General features: G+C 43.0%; 2 protein-coding genes across 2 annotated transcripts in view; both read right to left on the bottom strand.

The window, feature by feature from the left end:
- The window catches only part of LOC101715149 (scavenger receptor cysteine-rich domain-containing protein DMBT1-like), a 150,988-nt gene that overhangs the window by 62,750 nt on the left and 70,897 nt on the right, over positions 1-17,341 (bottom strand). The window contains 4 exon segments of the mRNA XM_087185349.1: positions 1,887-2,227; positions 6,349-6,542; positions 8,495-8,642; positions 10,864-11,181. Of these exon segments, the coding sequence (XP_087041475.1) occupies positions 1,887-2,227; positions 6,349-6,542; positions 8,495-8,642; positions 10,864-11,181 (1,001 nt within the window).
- Positions 3,107-5,023, bottom strand: LOC147825671 (uncharacterized). Its single transcript, XM_087185058.1, has 2 exons — positions 4,854-5,023; positions 3,107-4,204 (listed from the first exon to the last, which is right to left on the bottom strand). Exons 1-2 carry the CDS (start codon positions 4,901-4,903, stop codon positions 3,259-3,261), a joined length of 996 nt encoding a protein of 331 aa, XP_087041184.1. The 5' UTR covers positions 4,904-5,023; the 3' UTR covers positions 3,107-3,258.

Here is a 17,341-nt window from a genome sequence, read left to right as displayed (position 1 = left end):
CACTATCTAGGTCAGGCTGACCTCAAACTCACTGTGAACAAGTGCTAAGATTGCAGGCGTGCATCACCACGCTAGTAGTTCTTCACATGTCTCTGAAAATACACATGTGCTTGCATGCACACACACACACACACACACACACAGAATGTCATTATCACATGTGAAAAATCAAAATTAATGCCAATAAGACTTTCTAGGGCTGGTGATTTAGCTCAGCGGTTCTGCCGTCTGCCTTGCAAACACAAGGTCCCAAGTTTGATCCCCAGTACGAAAAAAAAAGAAGGGCCAGGGATTTAGCTCAGTGGCTCCACTGCTTGCTCCGCAAGCACAAGGACCCGAGTTTGATCCCTGGTACCAAAAAAAAAATAGAAATCAAGGCTTTCCAGAGTTAGATCCCTGGTACCAAAAAAACCCAACAAAACAAACAAAACAAACCACCTCCCCCCAAAAAAAGACCAAAAAAGAGAGAAGACTTTCTAATGGCAACTTAACAGTGTGTAATTCTCTGCAGTTTCAAAAGAAGGGAACAGTGAATTCAGAGCCAGAAGAACACATGGCTCAAGGACAAAGTCAAGTCTACCTGATATTTGACTTCCACCAACAAAAGGTACTACTGACCTGGACTGTTAGACAGAGATTCTTCAGCATCTATAAAAAGGGAAAATAAACATGTCAGCATTTTCCAGAAATCTGATTTTAGCAGCTAAAAACGAAGTTTTAATTATATCCTTATACATGTTTATTAATCCAATATGGGAAACGTTAATCTCTTTAAATACATAGTACTGGGGAAAGCAGTTTCATCTATAGAAATAAAAGTAAGCTTTCATCTGGGTGTTGGTTTGCTGCTGTTTTCTGAGAAAATGGCCAGATATGGAGGGATATACTTGGGATAATCTGACTTATACTGTTGAAATTATAGCAGACAAATTTCCCTTTGAAGGCCTTTGCGGGGGACCTCAGATTAGCCAATAATCTTCTAGAATATTGAAATTTGGGAATAACTTGTGCCCATGTGTCTTGTAACTAGGTTATAGGTGCCACTACAATAAGGTGTCAGAAAGCCAATGAGTGAACACATACCTATACCAACACACATGACAATGCTTTTAAATATATACCTTAAATTCAAAGCCACAGGTAGGGACATACAGTGGAGCTTCTGCCCACACGGGCTGCTCTAGGTAGAGAATACCACTTTCAAGTCACATTCAGGATTACAGCTGTTAGTTTACGGAGGCATCTCATTACCAGAGAGGGTTATCAATACACATTCCGGAGGTGACTTATTCTCAGCTGTTTGCGCATGAGTAAATGTAAGTATTTTAAAAAAATTGCTATAGTGAAACTAAAATTAGTAACTTGAGCTCACAGATTTCCTTAGTGTTATGACTGTTTAAGAATGGTCAGATTTGGAGCCTCTTTGTCAGTTTCTATACGAGTGCATTGCAAAACACATCTCTGCTTCTTTTGGGAATACTGTAGGAGAGCAAATAGTCTGAGTGTTTAAATGCTGCACCAATATAGTGTGAGTGTTAGCACCAGCTCTGAGAGGCGGACTCATGCCTGATCTCTCTGAATTCTTGCCCAGCTTGACTGGATCAGGCTGCCTCTTTCCATGAGCGCTTTTATATAAGTGCTCGGAGAGTTCCCTTAATTAAAAATGTGCTCTGCATGTTTCAATAGAGTGCACACACACTCTGGTAATTCTTACTGTCAAATGAGAAACAGAAGGATTTATTCTGGAGGCCAGTAGTTAAACCACATCTATTTAACCAAGAGGTACCGCAGAATCAAACACTACGGGTTTGAGGATACTGTCTCTGTTCCTGGCTAACTCCGAATGCTAGCAGGATGGTCTTGGATCACTCTGGCACTGTCAGTGCCCATCTGAGAGGGGAGAGGGTACCTGAACAGATGACGCTGGCATCCTCGTGGTGACCGCAGTTGTGCTCCGACCAGCCTGAGTGGGTGCACTGGCCCAAGAAGCGCTCCACTCCAGCACATTGGAGGTTGTCCAGGAGGATTTGCCCTGACCCTGGGCCAAAGTGGGCTTTCCCAAGGGCAGAGATGGCCGGGCCACACCTCAGTTGTCTGCATACAACTTCAGCTTCATTCAGGTCCCACAGGTCATCGCACACAGTGCCCCAGGCCCCCCGGTAGAGGACCTCCACACGGCCCGAGCAGCGTCCAGAACCATCCATCAGCCGCAGCTCTGGCCAGCCCTCTGCAGATGGAAACCTGGTGACTGTCCTCTGGAGCATGGCACCCTTGCAGGAGGTGCCTGAGCTCCCCACCCCGTACTACTATTAGAGACAGAGAACCTGGTGGAGTCAGTCAATAGTTAACCATCAATTAGAGTTCTATGTCATTAGGCTTGTCAATAACATTTAGCCTAAACAAATCCACCAACTGATTATCTACTTTGGCAGAGATATATGGCAGTCTGTTTTGGGTAAATGCAGGAAAACATTTTATATAATTTGCATGGTGATTTGTGATTTTTTGAAACACTTTCAAGTGTGTGTACCACCTTCGTTTTTATGATAACACTGGAGGATAAACAGAAGGGTACTGGTACGTGCCATTTTTATCTATGAGGAAACTGGAAGTTGGAGAAGCAAGGTGACTCAACCTAAATCCTGCATCTGGTAAGTAGCAGATTTATACTCAGGTGTCCTGATTTCAAAGTTCATTATTTTGTCTCTGGTATTCTATCTCACTGCCTCTGGGTTCTGATACTCCACTCACTTGGAAAAATCATTTGGATTTTGACATGGGAATCCATGGACGTGAAACTAGTTGTTTGGATAGAAAGGTAGCTATGATCAGAGCTAGCACAAGAATGAAAGAGAATCTCCTACTGCCAGGTACTTGTAAGTTGCTCAAGCACTGAAAAGTAAACTTTGCTCATCTTGGGATGCAGAGCCAGAAGATCTCCCAAAGCTTTGAAAAGCCCTAAAAATTTGGTTAGATTCAACTGGCCCATTTGCAAATAGATAAACTATTTATAGTTGGTATAGTTTCTATGCACAAAGCAGGTACAAATGCAGAGAGGCAAGGACATCTGGTAAATGAACAAATGTATTGCAAGGCTTACCTGGCTTTGGTATTAATGTCTTGGGAGTTGCCTTTGGGATGACTGTTGCTTTTTGGACGGCTGTTGCTGTTGGGATGGTTGTTGCTGTTGGGGTGGCTGTTGCTGTTGGGATGGCTGTTGCTTTGGGGATGGTTGTTGTTGTTGGGGTGGTTGTTGCTTTAGGGGTGGTTGTTGCTGTTGGGATGGCTGTTGCCTTTGGGGTGGTTGTTGCTTTTGGGGTGGCTGTTGCCTTTGGGGTGGTTGTTGCTTTTGGGATGGCTGTTGCTGTTGGGATGTCTGTTGCTGTTGGGATGGTTGTTGCTGTTGGGATGGTTGTTGCTTTTGGGATGACTGTTGGTTTTGGGGTGGTTGTTGCTTTGGGGACAGCTGTTGCCTTTGGGACGGTTGTTGCTGTTGGGGTGGTTGTTGCTGTTGGGATGGTTGTTGCTGTTGGGGTGGCTGTTGCTGTTGGGATGGCTGTTGCTTTGGGGATGGTTGTTGTTGTTGGGGTGGTTGTTGCTGTTGGAGTGGCTGTTGCCTTTGAGGTGGTTGTTGCTGTTGGGATGGTTGTTGCTTTTGGGATGGCTGTTGCTGTTGGGATGGTTGTTGCTGTTGGAGTGGCTGTTGCCTTTGAGGTGGTTGTTGCTGTTGGGATGGTTGTTGCTTTTGGGATGGCTGTTGCTGTTGGGATGGTTGTTGCTGTTGGGGTGGTTGTTGCTTTTGGGGTGGCTGCTGCTGTTGGGGTGGCTGTTGCTTTTGGGGTGGCTGTTGCTTTTGGGGTGGTTGTTGCTGTTGGGATGGCTGTTGCTGTTGGGATGGTTGTTGCTTTTGGGATGACTGTTGGTTTTGGGATGGTTGTTGCTTTTGGGATAGCTGTTGCCTTTGGGATGGTTGTTGCTGTTGGGGTGGTTGTTGCTGTTGGAATGGCTGTTGGTTTTCGGATGGCTGTTGCTGTTGGGATGACTGTTGGTTTTGGGATGGTTGTTGCTTTTGGTATAGCTGTTGCCTTTGGGATGGCTGTTGCTATTGGGGTGGTTGTTGCTGTTGGGATGGCTGTTGCTGTTGGGATGGATGTTGCTGTTGGGATCACTGTTGTTGTTGGGATGGCTGATGTTATCGGGATGGCTGTGGATACAATAAGATGCCCTTGCGTAAAAAGGGAGGATGTGGGCAAGTCAGGAGACAGCCAACCAAGATCAGTCTCCATTAAATACCCAGATTCTAGCTGATTCCTTCTCCCTCTCATCTGTATGATAAGTGATCTCCCCAATCAAACTCTCTTTTCATGTGGATCTTATGTTTCTCAAGTGTATGGGATCCAACTAAGATGATACTCTCTACTTCCTAGTTACTGCGAATTTAACAATATTTAAATTGTGCTAAAATGAAAACATTTTCAGTCAGCATCTTGCTGGGGAAAACAGTCATTTTTTCTTACTAGTTTCTGTTTTGTTAACTTTTCCTAGATGTGGAGTATCTGACTAGGAATGCCTCAATGTCATTGTTAAAGACAAGGAATCAGAAGATCAAATAAAAGTTGCTAATATACAGTGACCCAACTGTTGATAGGCATAGCTTGTTCCTAGTGTGAATGGGTGTCATACTTGCACAAAAACCATGCAGACAATTTTCAGCTACAGTAGATTTACACATGTAATTAGGAAACATGTATGAGAGAGATCAAACAATGACAGAAAAAGCACTAGAACTGAGGACAGAGGAAAAAACAAGAAATAGGAATGCATATTAAGTAACAACATGAAAGTCAACTCACTGACTAGATATGGGGGCTTCGATACTGACTCTGCAAAATAAGAAAATCATCGTCAATAGCTATTTAATACCAATTATATTGATTTTCTCTGATCCTCTCCCAATCTTCTTTGTAACAGAGTGTCTCCTCTGGTTTTATTATTTTTTGTTGTTATTGTATTGAAGATTGAACCCAGGGCCTTTGTACTGAGCTACATCCCCAACCCTTTTTAAATTATTTTTTTTTAACTTTTGGCCTCACTAAGTTACTAATTTGACCAGGCTGGACTCAAACTTCCAATCCTCTTAGCCTTCCAGAGTGCTGGGTTTATAGGTGTGCACCTCTGCACCTGGCTCTCCTAGCATGTGTCCCCAGCTTGCTCAATGAGTTACCCTGACTCATTCTAAAGGCACTGGTGACTGTTATTTATTTATTTATTTTTTGGTACTGGGGATCGAACTCAGGACCTTGCACTTTCAAGGCAGGTACAGTGCCACTGAGCTAAATCCCCGGCCTTACAACTGTTCTAACAGCATCTTGGACAAAGCAGACACAAGAACTTTGCAGTTCTATGAGCTCTGCCTTCTCTTGGTGGTAAGTAGTGCAGAACCTCAGATAATTACTGAACATCTCAAGCCTCAGTTTCCCCATCTGTCAAAGAGGAATAACCATGGATTTGTGTCATAGTAACACATCCAAAGAGCTTAAAAACACAATGGCTGGCATATAATAGACATTCGATACACATTAGCTATTAGAGTATTCTGGTCATTGCTGTTATTGTTGCTAACTTGGGTACATTGTGCTTTAACAAAAACCCTTAGCTCTGCTCCTGTCTGTTTCATGGCACATACCCTGTACCTCCCATCTCCAGGCTCATACTCTTCTTGCTCCTGATTGTCCTTTCCCCGTTTCTCTACTTATGGCCTCACCAGCTCTAAGGCTAAATCCCTCTGAGGTTTTCATTAATCCATGCAGCCTGTGTTGTGCTCTCTCTTTCCTAATGCCTTTTGCTGAGATATAGGCATGTGTCAATTTAATACATTCTACATGTCCTATTGTTTGCCTTAACCCAGTGCATTCCTTTTGTCTTCTATTGGATCATGTATATTTGTCTTAAACTTATTTTAGATTGTGTATAAACCTCCCTTACCCTGGGACTAGACCCTCCTCTTCTGCAGATCCTCAAATGCCCAGTCTAGGTTCAGAGTAACATCAGAAATGACTTCCTAAGGAGCTGACTGTGATAAGATATTTATGTACAATTGGAAAGCTCATGATAAAGTTGCCAGTTATGAAGCACCTGGGATATGTTAAAATGCACATCTTGCTGAAGTGCTTTGCTTGTGTCATTGCATGTAATCCCCACAACAAACCTAAGAAATAGTATTCTCCTGTTAACCTCATAATACAGGGAAGAAACTGAGGCCAGAGAGGTCAAATCCCTTGTCCAGTCACCGAGTGAGTGATGATGTCCAGGCAGACAGTCCAGAGCCATGGTTTCTCACCACCTTACCTTTGGTTGCAGAATAATAGTAAGCAATGAAGTTTTTCCCTATGTTGTTGAACCCTCGGAAGTACACAAGGGTCACTGAGCTAGAGGAGGATGAGTAGGTAAGGTAGAAACCAGAGCAGGTCTTCTTCCCCAAGGACTTTGCTGAAGATGGAGGGCCATCCAGGATTTCAAAATATTCATTGGTGCAGTCAAGGCTGAAGAAGTAAATACCCACACATACTTAGTCTCTTCATCAGAAGGTATAGAAGGCACGCTACGAGACTTTCTTTATTACATGACTATGAAGAGGTTGGGGACAGTTTCAAAGCCTGTCAGTGATGCAGAAGCAGTGTAGATACTTTCATCCTCCTTTTTTTTCTCAGTCACTGCCTAAGAGAATAGGATTTTATCTGGGGGAGGAGAGAGGAGCCTGGTTCTAGGTATAAACCCGATGAGGGTCTCAGGTCAGCTGAGGCTGCAAGGTACCTGACAGCGTTGGGTCAATGGCAGGGCCCGGCTGATCAAGGCAATTTCAACGCATGGCAATCTGGAGGCGAGGAGCAGCATGGCAGTGGGGCTGGGGGAAGGCTGCTCAACCTCTCATGGGATGTAGCTCCAGGTTCCAACTGCCCAGCGACAGGCTTTTAGCAGTAACCTGCCTACGGGGGATTGGGTGATGATCTGCCAGCTCCCTCTGTGGAAGTCATCTGACTTTTTCCATGGTTGCTCTCTGTGAATATTTGTCCTAATGCCACTGGCACTAGAATCAGAAACCGTCTCTATGTGACAACTGTAAGAGTCATCCCTTCCAAGCCATCTTTCAATTAAGCAAAATTCAAAAGTAAAAATAATTTAGGTTTTTCCTTGTGGTTAATTAACATAGGCCATTCATCTATGAACAAAATAAATATTGTCTAGTTACTGTTTAAAATCTCAAATTTCCTGACTTAGTAGGATTGGGGTACTCTGGAATCTGCATCTTTAACCAGCTGGCCAGGACACACATGGGCTATCTCTCCATCTCTCTCTCCTTGCGTGCTCACACACACACACACACACACACACACACACCCCTCTCCAAAGCCTATAAGATGAATTTCATTTTAATTAAATATTCATAGAAGTATACCAAAATCAATCATATTTCTACATAGGGGCAACAAATGTGGAAATTGAAACTAAAAACATTATCATTTATTGTGACTTCAACACCAGTAAAGAAATACCTACACATAAACCTAATAAAACATATTCAGGATTTGTATACAAACAGCTAACAGAAAAAATACCAGATCCTAGATAGGATGTAGAGAAACTGGATCTTATATGCTGCTGCTAGAAATGTGAAATGGAAGTCACTAAAAAACAGTGTAGCATGTTCTAAAAAAGCTAAATGTGTTCTTACCACACAATCTAGTAATCACACTCATGAGCATTTATCCCTGAGAAATGAAAACTTACATTTACATAAGAATTTGCAAGAGATTGTTCATAGAAGCTTTATCTGTGAGAGCCCAAGACTGGAAACAACCCAGATGTGTGTCAGGGGGAAAGGATTAAACAGACTCTGCTAGACATATGAATAGAATACTTTTCAGTAGTTAAAAGGACCAAACTATTGATGCATACAACAGCCTGGATGTATCTTAAGGGAATCATCCTGAGTGCAAGAATTCAATCTCCAAAAGCTATGTAGCGTATGATTCCATGTACATAACATTATCAAAATGACAAAGTACACAGGCAGAACCAATTACAATCTTAGAGGACAGAGAGGGGGCAGTTAACAAATACAAAGGGTAAAAAGAGTGGTTTGTGGTAATGTAACAGGTCTGTATCTAGAATTTGGTAGTGATCATATGAACCCACACATGAGGAAAGTTGCATGAACCCCTCCCCCCACATAAGTGCATGTAAAATGGATGGGAGTTGAATAGGGTCTATGTCTAGCTAAGAGCATTATCCAGTGTCAACTTCCAGGTTTTGATATTGTTCTATAGTTATACTAATACACGGGGGTCTGTATTACTTTTGTATCCTATGTGTCTAGTTACTTCAAAATAAAAACTTTAAAATGCACAAAGGACTCTTGCTTATGAGAATCAACAAGAGAATAAATGAGTAGAATTTTAAACTGCCCAGAATACTTAACACATTCAGTACTTACTTGAGATATGGAAATGCCAGCAGTATGTGATCAGATGCATTTGCCTTGATCTCCCACACGCAGGTTATGTTGTCATGCATTTCATTCTTTGGGGGATTCCTAATCGCTCCAGATGACTTAGTAATAGTGCCACCACACTGAGATTTTTCTAAATGCAGAGAGATACTTTAGAATTTCAGCTTTTTTCATTGTTCAGTTTGATAATTTTTCAATTCATACCTTTTTTGTTTTATTTTCACCACTTTTTCAAAAAAAAAAAAGGGTTTCATTAATCATTATTTTGTGGCTATGCTTTGGGATAAATCAGTCTAAAAAGTTTTAAAGACTTAGGAAATTTGGTCATGAACTTGTCTGAAGCTTAAAACAGCTCTCATTTCTTTTGAGAATGTAACCATTGGGCTTACTGATATTGGCTAGAACCTTTCCCTCTTGTTACTCCCCAGTTGTGAGTCCAGTAATTTTTTTTGTTGTGTTACTAGTAGTTGTGAGTAATGACCTGCTTCAGACTGATCCAATGTAGACCTTCTGTGTTCATGACTATGATAGGGCTCCAACCACCATCAGTTGTAAAATTACATTCTTAAAAATCTAGTATTGAGTAAAAAGAAGTTGCCCTCAGCAATCCCCCACTCCAATAACCCTAACACTGACAAATGTTTTCTGCCTACCTGTCCACCCATCTGTTTCTTCATCTGCTTGTCTGTCTAGCCACCTGTCCAACACTCAGTCTAAAATTAAGCGATGCCACTAGCTGTGGAAATACCTAGCTTTTCTCCAGCAGGTTATCTGGCTGCGTGGAAAGTGTGCCAACACTTGATTGGCCCTGGCCTTCAAAATGTGGTTTTTCTCTGAAAGGACCATCCAGGCTATCCAAGCACTGGTATTATTTTAGTCCTTTATCTCCAAGTGGTTCTAAGAAAAGTTCAGTGGAGCCTCTAGAAGCCTATGATTGTATAGTTTCTCTTATATGAGAAACCGAAAGTATAAGGAAATTAAAGAGCAAAAAAAGGATAGATAATAGGAAATAGGGAGATAGATCTTTTACAAGTAGAATAGGAATCAAGAGATGGGGGGGGAGAAGGAAGGAGAGGGAAAGGGGACATAAGAAATTAAGATGTGTTATGTATGCACACCAAATCCCCATGGTGAAAGCAATCATTATGTACCACAGATGTGTACTAATAAAAATTATAAAAAGCTCATGTGTTGAAAGCTTGGTTTCCAGCTGATGGCACTACTGGAAAGTGGTGGAAACTCTACAAGGTAAGGCCTGCTTGGAGGAAGTAGGTCACTGGATGTGTATCTTTGAAGTATATTTTGTTCCTGGACCCGTCTCTCTCTTTTTCTGCTGTCTGGCCACAAGGAGGTGAGCAAGTTTCCGCTGCCATGCCCTTCTATTATGATGTTTTGACCTTGCCACAGGGCTAAAGCAAAGGAGCTGGCTGACTGTGGACTGAAACCTCTGAAACTATGAATCAAAATAAATCTTTCTTCCTTAAAGCTGATTTATGTCAGGTATTTTGTCACAGTGATGGAAAACTGACTAACACATTCCTTCTCCTACATCTTCCCACCGGTGACATTCAGCTTAGCACCTCCTTTTGGAAATTTCTTCCTAGATCAATTTGTTCCCAACTGGTAGAGTTGACAACCTAGGAGGAGATGTTAATGAAGTTTTACCAAACTTTGTCAAAGTAGCTTTAGTCATAACTCACTCTTCGATTGAGGAATGGCTAAAAGCAGGGTGTCATGTGACCTTGGAAGAGAGGGAGTGGAGATGAGACTGGCTCACCTTGACTTTCCCCAGATCTGTCCCACTGACCATTTGTACTAGGCAGGAAGCACCGTTAGCCATCTCTCATATTTTAACCACCCCACACCCATCCGAATCAAATTCTTTCCACGAGCCTCAAAGCTGACAAACCAAAAGTGCTTTTCAGAAGTCTGAGAAACTGGGAATGCATTTTCTGGGTGTGAAATGCACAGTGGAGCAGGTGGAAAGACAGCAATGAGGCTGGGCTAGTTGAGTGCTGTGGTACAATCCACCTCCCCACTAGACAATCAGGGCATTCCACATCTCTCAACCACTCCACTGGTTTGGAGAATAACACACATCTGATTTCCAGTTGAACCTCTTCCCTGAGGTGTTGATAAATTGCACTCATAAACATCATCTTCCCTACCTGGTGGTGGGACCATTGAATATTCAGCATCTAGAAACAGGAAAGATGAAAACGTCTTCTATGAGTAAATAACATAGTGGTTCATGTTCAGTAGTTATTTTTACACTGTCATACAGAAAGTGTTTTCTTGCAAAGAACTAAAGCTGAGATCAGTCTGGGAGAGGAGTGGGGGTGGAGGGGACTTACCTGAACAGATCACACTGGCATCTTCCCCATGACCGCAGTTGTGGGAGAACCAGCCAACATGGGAACATTCCTCAAGGTGCTGCTCAGTTCCCCTGCAGTGCACATTGTCAAGGAGAATCTTCCCAGAGCCTTCCCCAAAGTAGGCCTCAGGCGGGGCTGAAATAGCCCAGCCGCATCCCAGCTGCCTGCAGATGATGTTTGCTTGTGGAAGGTCCCAGAGATCATCGCACACGGTCCCCCAGGCTTCCTGGTAGAAAAGTTCAACACGGCCTGCACAACGTTCATTGGTGCCTGCCAGCCGCACAGGGACCCAGCCTCCTGGGGGAAGAACAATGGGGACAAGAGATTATAGCTACCCCCTCTGCCCATTGAAGACTGTTGTCCGTGCAACTTACTCTCCATCCTTATGCTACCAGGAGGGAACCCGTGCCATTCCCCACCAGGTCTGCTCCATGCGTCTTATGATATCTTCCTTATGTATATCCTCTTTTAAGACAGTGTGCATACCTGTGGTGCCTGTGGCCATTATTTCTGTAAATGAAATGGCCATAGTTCTTTTCTTTCCTGTACCCGTGCTCTTTACAATGTGACATTGTGGCCTCCCACTGAGAGGCTGGGCTTCTGTCTTCACTCCTTGGTGCTGAGATGGAAGCCTTTGGCTTGCCTGACCGCAAGAGAGTATGGCAGAATACTGTTCTGTGCACAGAGAGGGTGCAGGAGGCTTCTCACACTGCAGTTCACCCCTTGGACAGTCTGGAACATCATGTGCATAAGCTCAAGCTAGCCAGCGGGGTGATAAAGGATATGTAGCTTCGTTACCTCTATCACATCAGGTGACAGCCACAGAACTGCCAGATATGTGAAAGGGACCATCCTAGCCCAGTCTTTAATTGATCTGCCAGCCAGTCAGAGATACATGAGCAAACTAAGTTAAGATCATGTCTATCCCAGGTCAGCAGAACTGCCAGGCTCACTTATAGACTCACGAGAAATTATAAAAGATTATAGTTTTAAGTCACTATGTTTTGGGGTGGTATTACATGGCTACAGATAATTTATACATTTCTTTATTCATACTTCTTTTTAGATAACCTGATCTTCCCACAGCCAGGAGGCATGGGGCCAAAGTCATGTACCCTGGGACGGAGTCTGCCTGGTCAGCTGGGCTGCACTAGAAGGCATGTTTGACTCCAAACCAACCAATCCATGTGCTAGAGTGTGCCAGATTCTCTCTGCTGGACAATTGGAATTGCAAAGAGAGCTGGCAGACTCAGGATGACACTTCCACTGAGTCACCTGTGGGTAGGTAAGTGCATAGAGAAGCTGCTTAGAATAATGACTCATGGGAGGGGTAAAAGAGAGACACAGAATGTGAGAGAATGGCTGTTATGGTTTGTACTCCCTCAGTTGGGTTCTCTAAGACACCCCTACTACTTCCCTCCATAGACTCCTTCAGTGAATTTTTCTTGAGTGGGTATTTCTGCCATGAAACCAAATGCTCACTAAGAAAGGCTGAAAGGCCTCACATTTCTCTTCCTTCCCTTCCTTCTTTTTCATACCATCCACTTGCCTTGAAGTACACTATTCCATTATTCCTGTCTTTTTTTTTTTTTTGTACCGGGGATTGAACTCAGGACCTTGTGCTTGTGAGGCAGGCGGAAGAACCACTGAGCTAAATCCCTGGCCTATTCCTGTCCTTTTAAATCTTTTCCTTCTTCAAGTTCTATTCCAGGTGCCTCTACTCCATGAAACTTTTGTGATCACAAAGGCCATGACTGGCATTTTCCTTTCCTAGCTCTTAGTTGTGGTACTCCTGGGCCTGGGCACACTGTCTTATGTAAAGCCAGTGACATTGTCTCCTCTCCCCAGCAAGTGGTAGGAGGCACTGGGAGGTGGAGTGCAAAGAGCAATGGATGTTGAGACAGGGAGATTGGGCCTGAAGTATGGCATCCCTAACTAGCTATGTGGCATTGAGGATAATAGTAATGACGTCACAAGCTACTGTGAGGGTAAAGAATGTGAAAGCACTCAGAAGACGGCTTTTCAGGGGTTTGTCTTGCTCCTGGGGGCACAGAACAGCAGAAGCAGGAGTCTGATGGTGCAGGAAAAGCATGACAAGGCCTCTATCCTGTGGCATAGACCACTTTCTCCCTGTGATACAGCTTTTTGTGTACAAGATTTGTCTCCCTACTAAGCTACAGATTCCCTGAGACCTGGGACTGTGTCTGAGTCATTCATGTGTTCACTGCTGGACCTGGTTCAGGGCTTATAAGATGCTAGGCATGCACAGTAAAAAGTTATTAAGCAAATGAAGAACACAAAGATGTAGAGTGTGAATTCCCACGATTGAAAGTCACAGATCCAACAATGGTGCCTTTGGTGCTTGCATGTTCCCAAGGCCATAGTCAGTGACTAGGAGTTGTAGCACCTGCTGGGCACTATTCCACCAGAGATCTTCTCAGTCCTGGGTGATGACATGGCTCCCTCATCCCTCCTTGACTCTTTTGGCTGCACACTAGATTAAGGGAATTGGTGGGTCCAATATTTTATTCTTGCTTTATCTTTCCCCAGTCTGAACTTACTTTGTAAAAATCTAAGATTCAACTAAAGACTGAATACCTTTATATATTACTCATTCCTGATCACAACAAAAAGCCATTTTGGAGAGCCCAAGTCACCCTACTCTTCACTTACTATGGTTATTGGCCAACCCTAGCATCTAACCTGGAATAATGTCTCCACCCTACAGTTCATAGGGAGTCTAACTACCTGATTTCTCTTCTGCCTGACACAATCCCATTACCCCATCACCCTTCAGGTCCTGGATTAGGTCATGTTTCCTCCTGTGTGATTCCTCAGGTCTGAATACAGACCCTCTTCAGAGTTGTCATGACACCCACCCACCCCTATTCACTACACAGTTATAGTGCCCCAGTATACTCAGCCTACATGAGGGTCAGTTTTGTTCATCTCTTTACAAGTCCTCATGGACATCTGTTCATTTCTTCATTGTCAGAGTTGCGCAGGAGACATAATACAAAATGACACAACCCTACCTGATGATGCAGAAGGTAGTTTTTGAGCCTCTGACGTCACTGATGGTGTGGGAAACAGGTGCTCATGGGCTAGTGATAGATAAAAAGAAAACATGGCCAGCAGAGATGATTCACAACATTGGAAAAAAGATAATTGGTGTTTCAAGGGGACATCTGCCTCCTGCCAGAATTCAGCAGGAGAAATGACGACACTGCTTTCTAAGGCCATCTTCCCAAAGTCACCATTTAGAGAAGAACATGGCATTGCTGCTTGCAGACTAACATGCACCTCGTGGCCACTAGAGAAAGAAAAACTGGCTCTGAGTGATCTGCTGTATGTGAGGCCATCAGTTGGCCACCATCTCTCTCCCAACATGTGCTACCACCATGACCTTATCTGAGCAAAGCAAGGAAGATCCCATAATGTATCTGTAAGGGGAGAATGTCAACTCTGAAATGGCACAAGGAAACCCTGTGGACTGACTGTGGAGGTGGTTATATAACTGTGGACAATAACCAAAATTCACCAAACTAGACCTCAAAATGGGTGAATTATATGGCATATAAAACAAACCTTAGTAAAAATAAAATGAATTGGCACATGGAAGGATGCTATGTAGATTTACAAACTCAGCATAGAATCTAGGTAGGGGTTTATTGTTAAATTCTTCAAACATTTTATATATTTGAAAATTTCAAACTTTTGGTGTGGGAGTGCCCTTTAATATCTATGACAAGACCTATGTCTCTGGTTTTTGACAAAAACACATATTATTCAGCCAATCCATGTGGCTGCTTATTGCCTCCTTGTTGGTCACAGAATGTCAAAGGCATAGAATTTTAGGGAACATGGGATCAAATGAGCCTGCCCTAATGATGAAACTGAGCGCCAACGTTATTCATTTGGTGAGAGGTCAGCCTGGATCAAACTCCTGCATCCTGGGGCCCTTCCCATCTCCCACATTGCCTTCCTCAAGTCAGCTTGTGACCAAAGGAGGAATCAGTGCAGGGTGAATGTCTGCCAGGTGCCAGGTACCTTATGCATTGTCACATTCAAGTCCTTATTCAAATCCCCTATATTATTTCTTCAATAAGGAGAAAATGAAGACAAGGTATGATGTTGACTTGGCTGAGGTCATATAACTGAGGGAGATCATATGTCACACCTGCCTCTTCTGTTGGGCTGTAAATCCCATAAAGGAAATGACAAAGGAATTTTGACTCCTGCTATGTATTCTGTACTTGAAAGAGTTTGACACAGCATGAATATCTGTTGAATGGATGGATGAGTGAGTGAATGAAGCTGGGAAACAAATGAAAACCTAACTGTAAACTTCGTAATTTTTTTTTACATCATGCCTTGTCTTGTATACAACACCGAAGGTAACACATGGTCTTACCTTTAGGCAGAACAACTGTGGAATCTGCACCTATCAATATGAAGAGAAATTGTGCATGTTATCATATTTTAATCAGTCAGTGTCTAGTGAGAGTTTATTACATGTTGAACAGAGGGAAGGAAAAGAAAGCAAGATCTTGCCCTTGAGGGTCTTGGCATTTCCTGGAGATGTGAGAGACGGACCAATCCCATGGCAGCTCAGGGTGGGCCACATGGAACCCACAGAGCTCATCTTTCGTGGAAATGACATTCTCACACACACACACACACACACACACACACACACACACACACTAACTCTTCTTGGGAATGTAGTAGATCCAAGCAGCTAACCAGAGAAACCATCCCTTGACTGTAAAGATTTATAAGCATGGCTCACAGGATGGACCCAGGCTCAGAAGTGGGGTGCTGTTCAGTTTGAAATTCCAGGATAAATGTGAATTTACAAGTCAGAATACTTGCCATAAAAAAAGCAAGTTCTCATATTTTGTGAGAAAAGTACAAATAGTTTGGGCACAAAACACTCAATTCTTTTATTGCCTTAATTGGTTGGCGCTGTCCCTGTGGACCCAAAACAACTTTCCAGTTGCAATCCCTTGCTCCCCTTCCCCTTCTGCTTTTGTGGCCCCTACTATTATCTGCACTGATGTGGTGGACAGAGTGTGTACTTGACACCTTCGCTAGATTACAGACATATTTAGGGCAGGGACTGAGAGATGGGGTAGTTAAGAGCATCAGTATTGGAGTTAGAACAGGACAAGCTATGTGAGCTCTCCAAGCTTCAGTCCCACATTTGCAGTATGGGTATAGCAAGAGAGACAAAGAAGATGACACAGGTAATGAGCTGGGCGTAGTCCCTTGTGCACAGTAGGTGCTCAATTAATGCGTGGTGCTACTCCTCTATTACTGCTGTCCCTGTGTCTGACCCTTTCCTTCCTATCTTCCCTCATCATGCCTACCACATATGTAATTGCTCATTAAGTAGTCACGCTAGCAATCTGAACACCCCAGTGAATTGAGTGTGTGTGTGTGTGTGTGTGTGTGTTTGCCAGGCTAGCCAAAAGACAAGTGGCTAGGAACTTTACATATATTATTGAATCCCCAATTATCCTTTTAATTAGGTCCTAGTATAACCCTCATATTACAGATGAGCTATCTGAGGCCTAAACAGATCAATAACCCAAGTAAACTCAGCTAAGTGGTGACATTCAAATGCAAAAAAAATCTCACTCTCTATGATTTGAACAGATATTACAGAGGGGACTCAGATCTCAGATAGGCTGCGGCTGGGATTGAAGCTGGGGACATGTTGGGGAAGAGGACAAGGATAGAGGAGGTAGAACAGATGGTCATGAAGTTCAGGTGTTTCTGCACCTTAGCATGAATCGTTGTTGGTTCTGTTGCCTCAGAGTCAGCAAATGACTCAGGAGCAATGCCAGAGAGAGAACAGGACATCTGCCTTAAGTAAGTAGGAGCCAGTGCATTTACCAAGTGTTATCTTTGTGGCAGGCACATGTCAAACATTCTGTCTGGGTGATCTTGCTTTGTCCTCACAAACACCCAAGGAGGAGACTATTTTATCCTATTTTACAAATGCAGAAACTGGGGCTCAGGGAGAGTGAATTACCTGTTCATGATGTCACAACTTCAAAATGTCTTTACTGGAATGTGGAATCAAGTCTATTTGTTTTAAAAGTCAACCCCAAGAGCTTATTTCTTACTGAAATGACAGTTAGGAAAAAGAAGGCAATAATATGAAGTCTAACACTTTATTGCCTACTTTATCTTCTTCCTTGATGTAAAGAGATGAGCATAAGGAGAAAATTGAGAAAATTCAATTCAGAATTTTCTCCAAACATCCACCCAAATTTAAACCACGCAGGTAAGTCTTGTCAGGTAGAAAGACAGACACCAGAGTCCACTGTGACTGGTCTTTATTAGCCAAATATCTGTAGGAGTACACTATTGTGGACAGAAAGTGTCTTGGTGAAAAATATAACTGAATATAGTGACTTTATTATCTGTGTGACATTACACAGAAGAT

The sequence above is a fragment of the Heterocephalus glaber genome, unplaced genomic scaffold (genome assembly GCF_053883595.1).
Source record: "Heterocephalus glaber isolate CG9 unplaced genomic scaffold, H.glaber_assembly_v1.0 deba00001497, whole genome shotgun sequence".
Classification (NCBI taxonomy): domain Eukaryota; kingdom Metazoa; phylum Chordata; class Mammalia; order Rodentia; family Bathyergidae; genus Heterocephalus; species Heterocephalus glaber.
Note: the sequence above shows the minus strand (reverse complement) of the source record. Positions and strands in the feature narration are given on the sequence as shown.

Excerpts from the sequence above, each read along its gene's own strand:
- LOC147825671 (XM_087185058.1), bottom strand. The coding sequence starts at position 4,903 with ATGATTTTCTTATTTTGCAGAGTCAGTATCGAAGCCCCCATATCTAGT. Across the intron at positions 4,205-4,853 it reads GAAGCCCCCATATCTAGTCA|CCATCCCGATAACATCAGCC; the intron begins GTGAGTTGACTT and ends TTGTATCCACAG.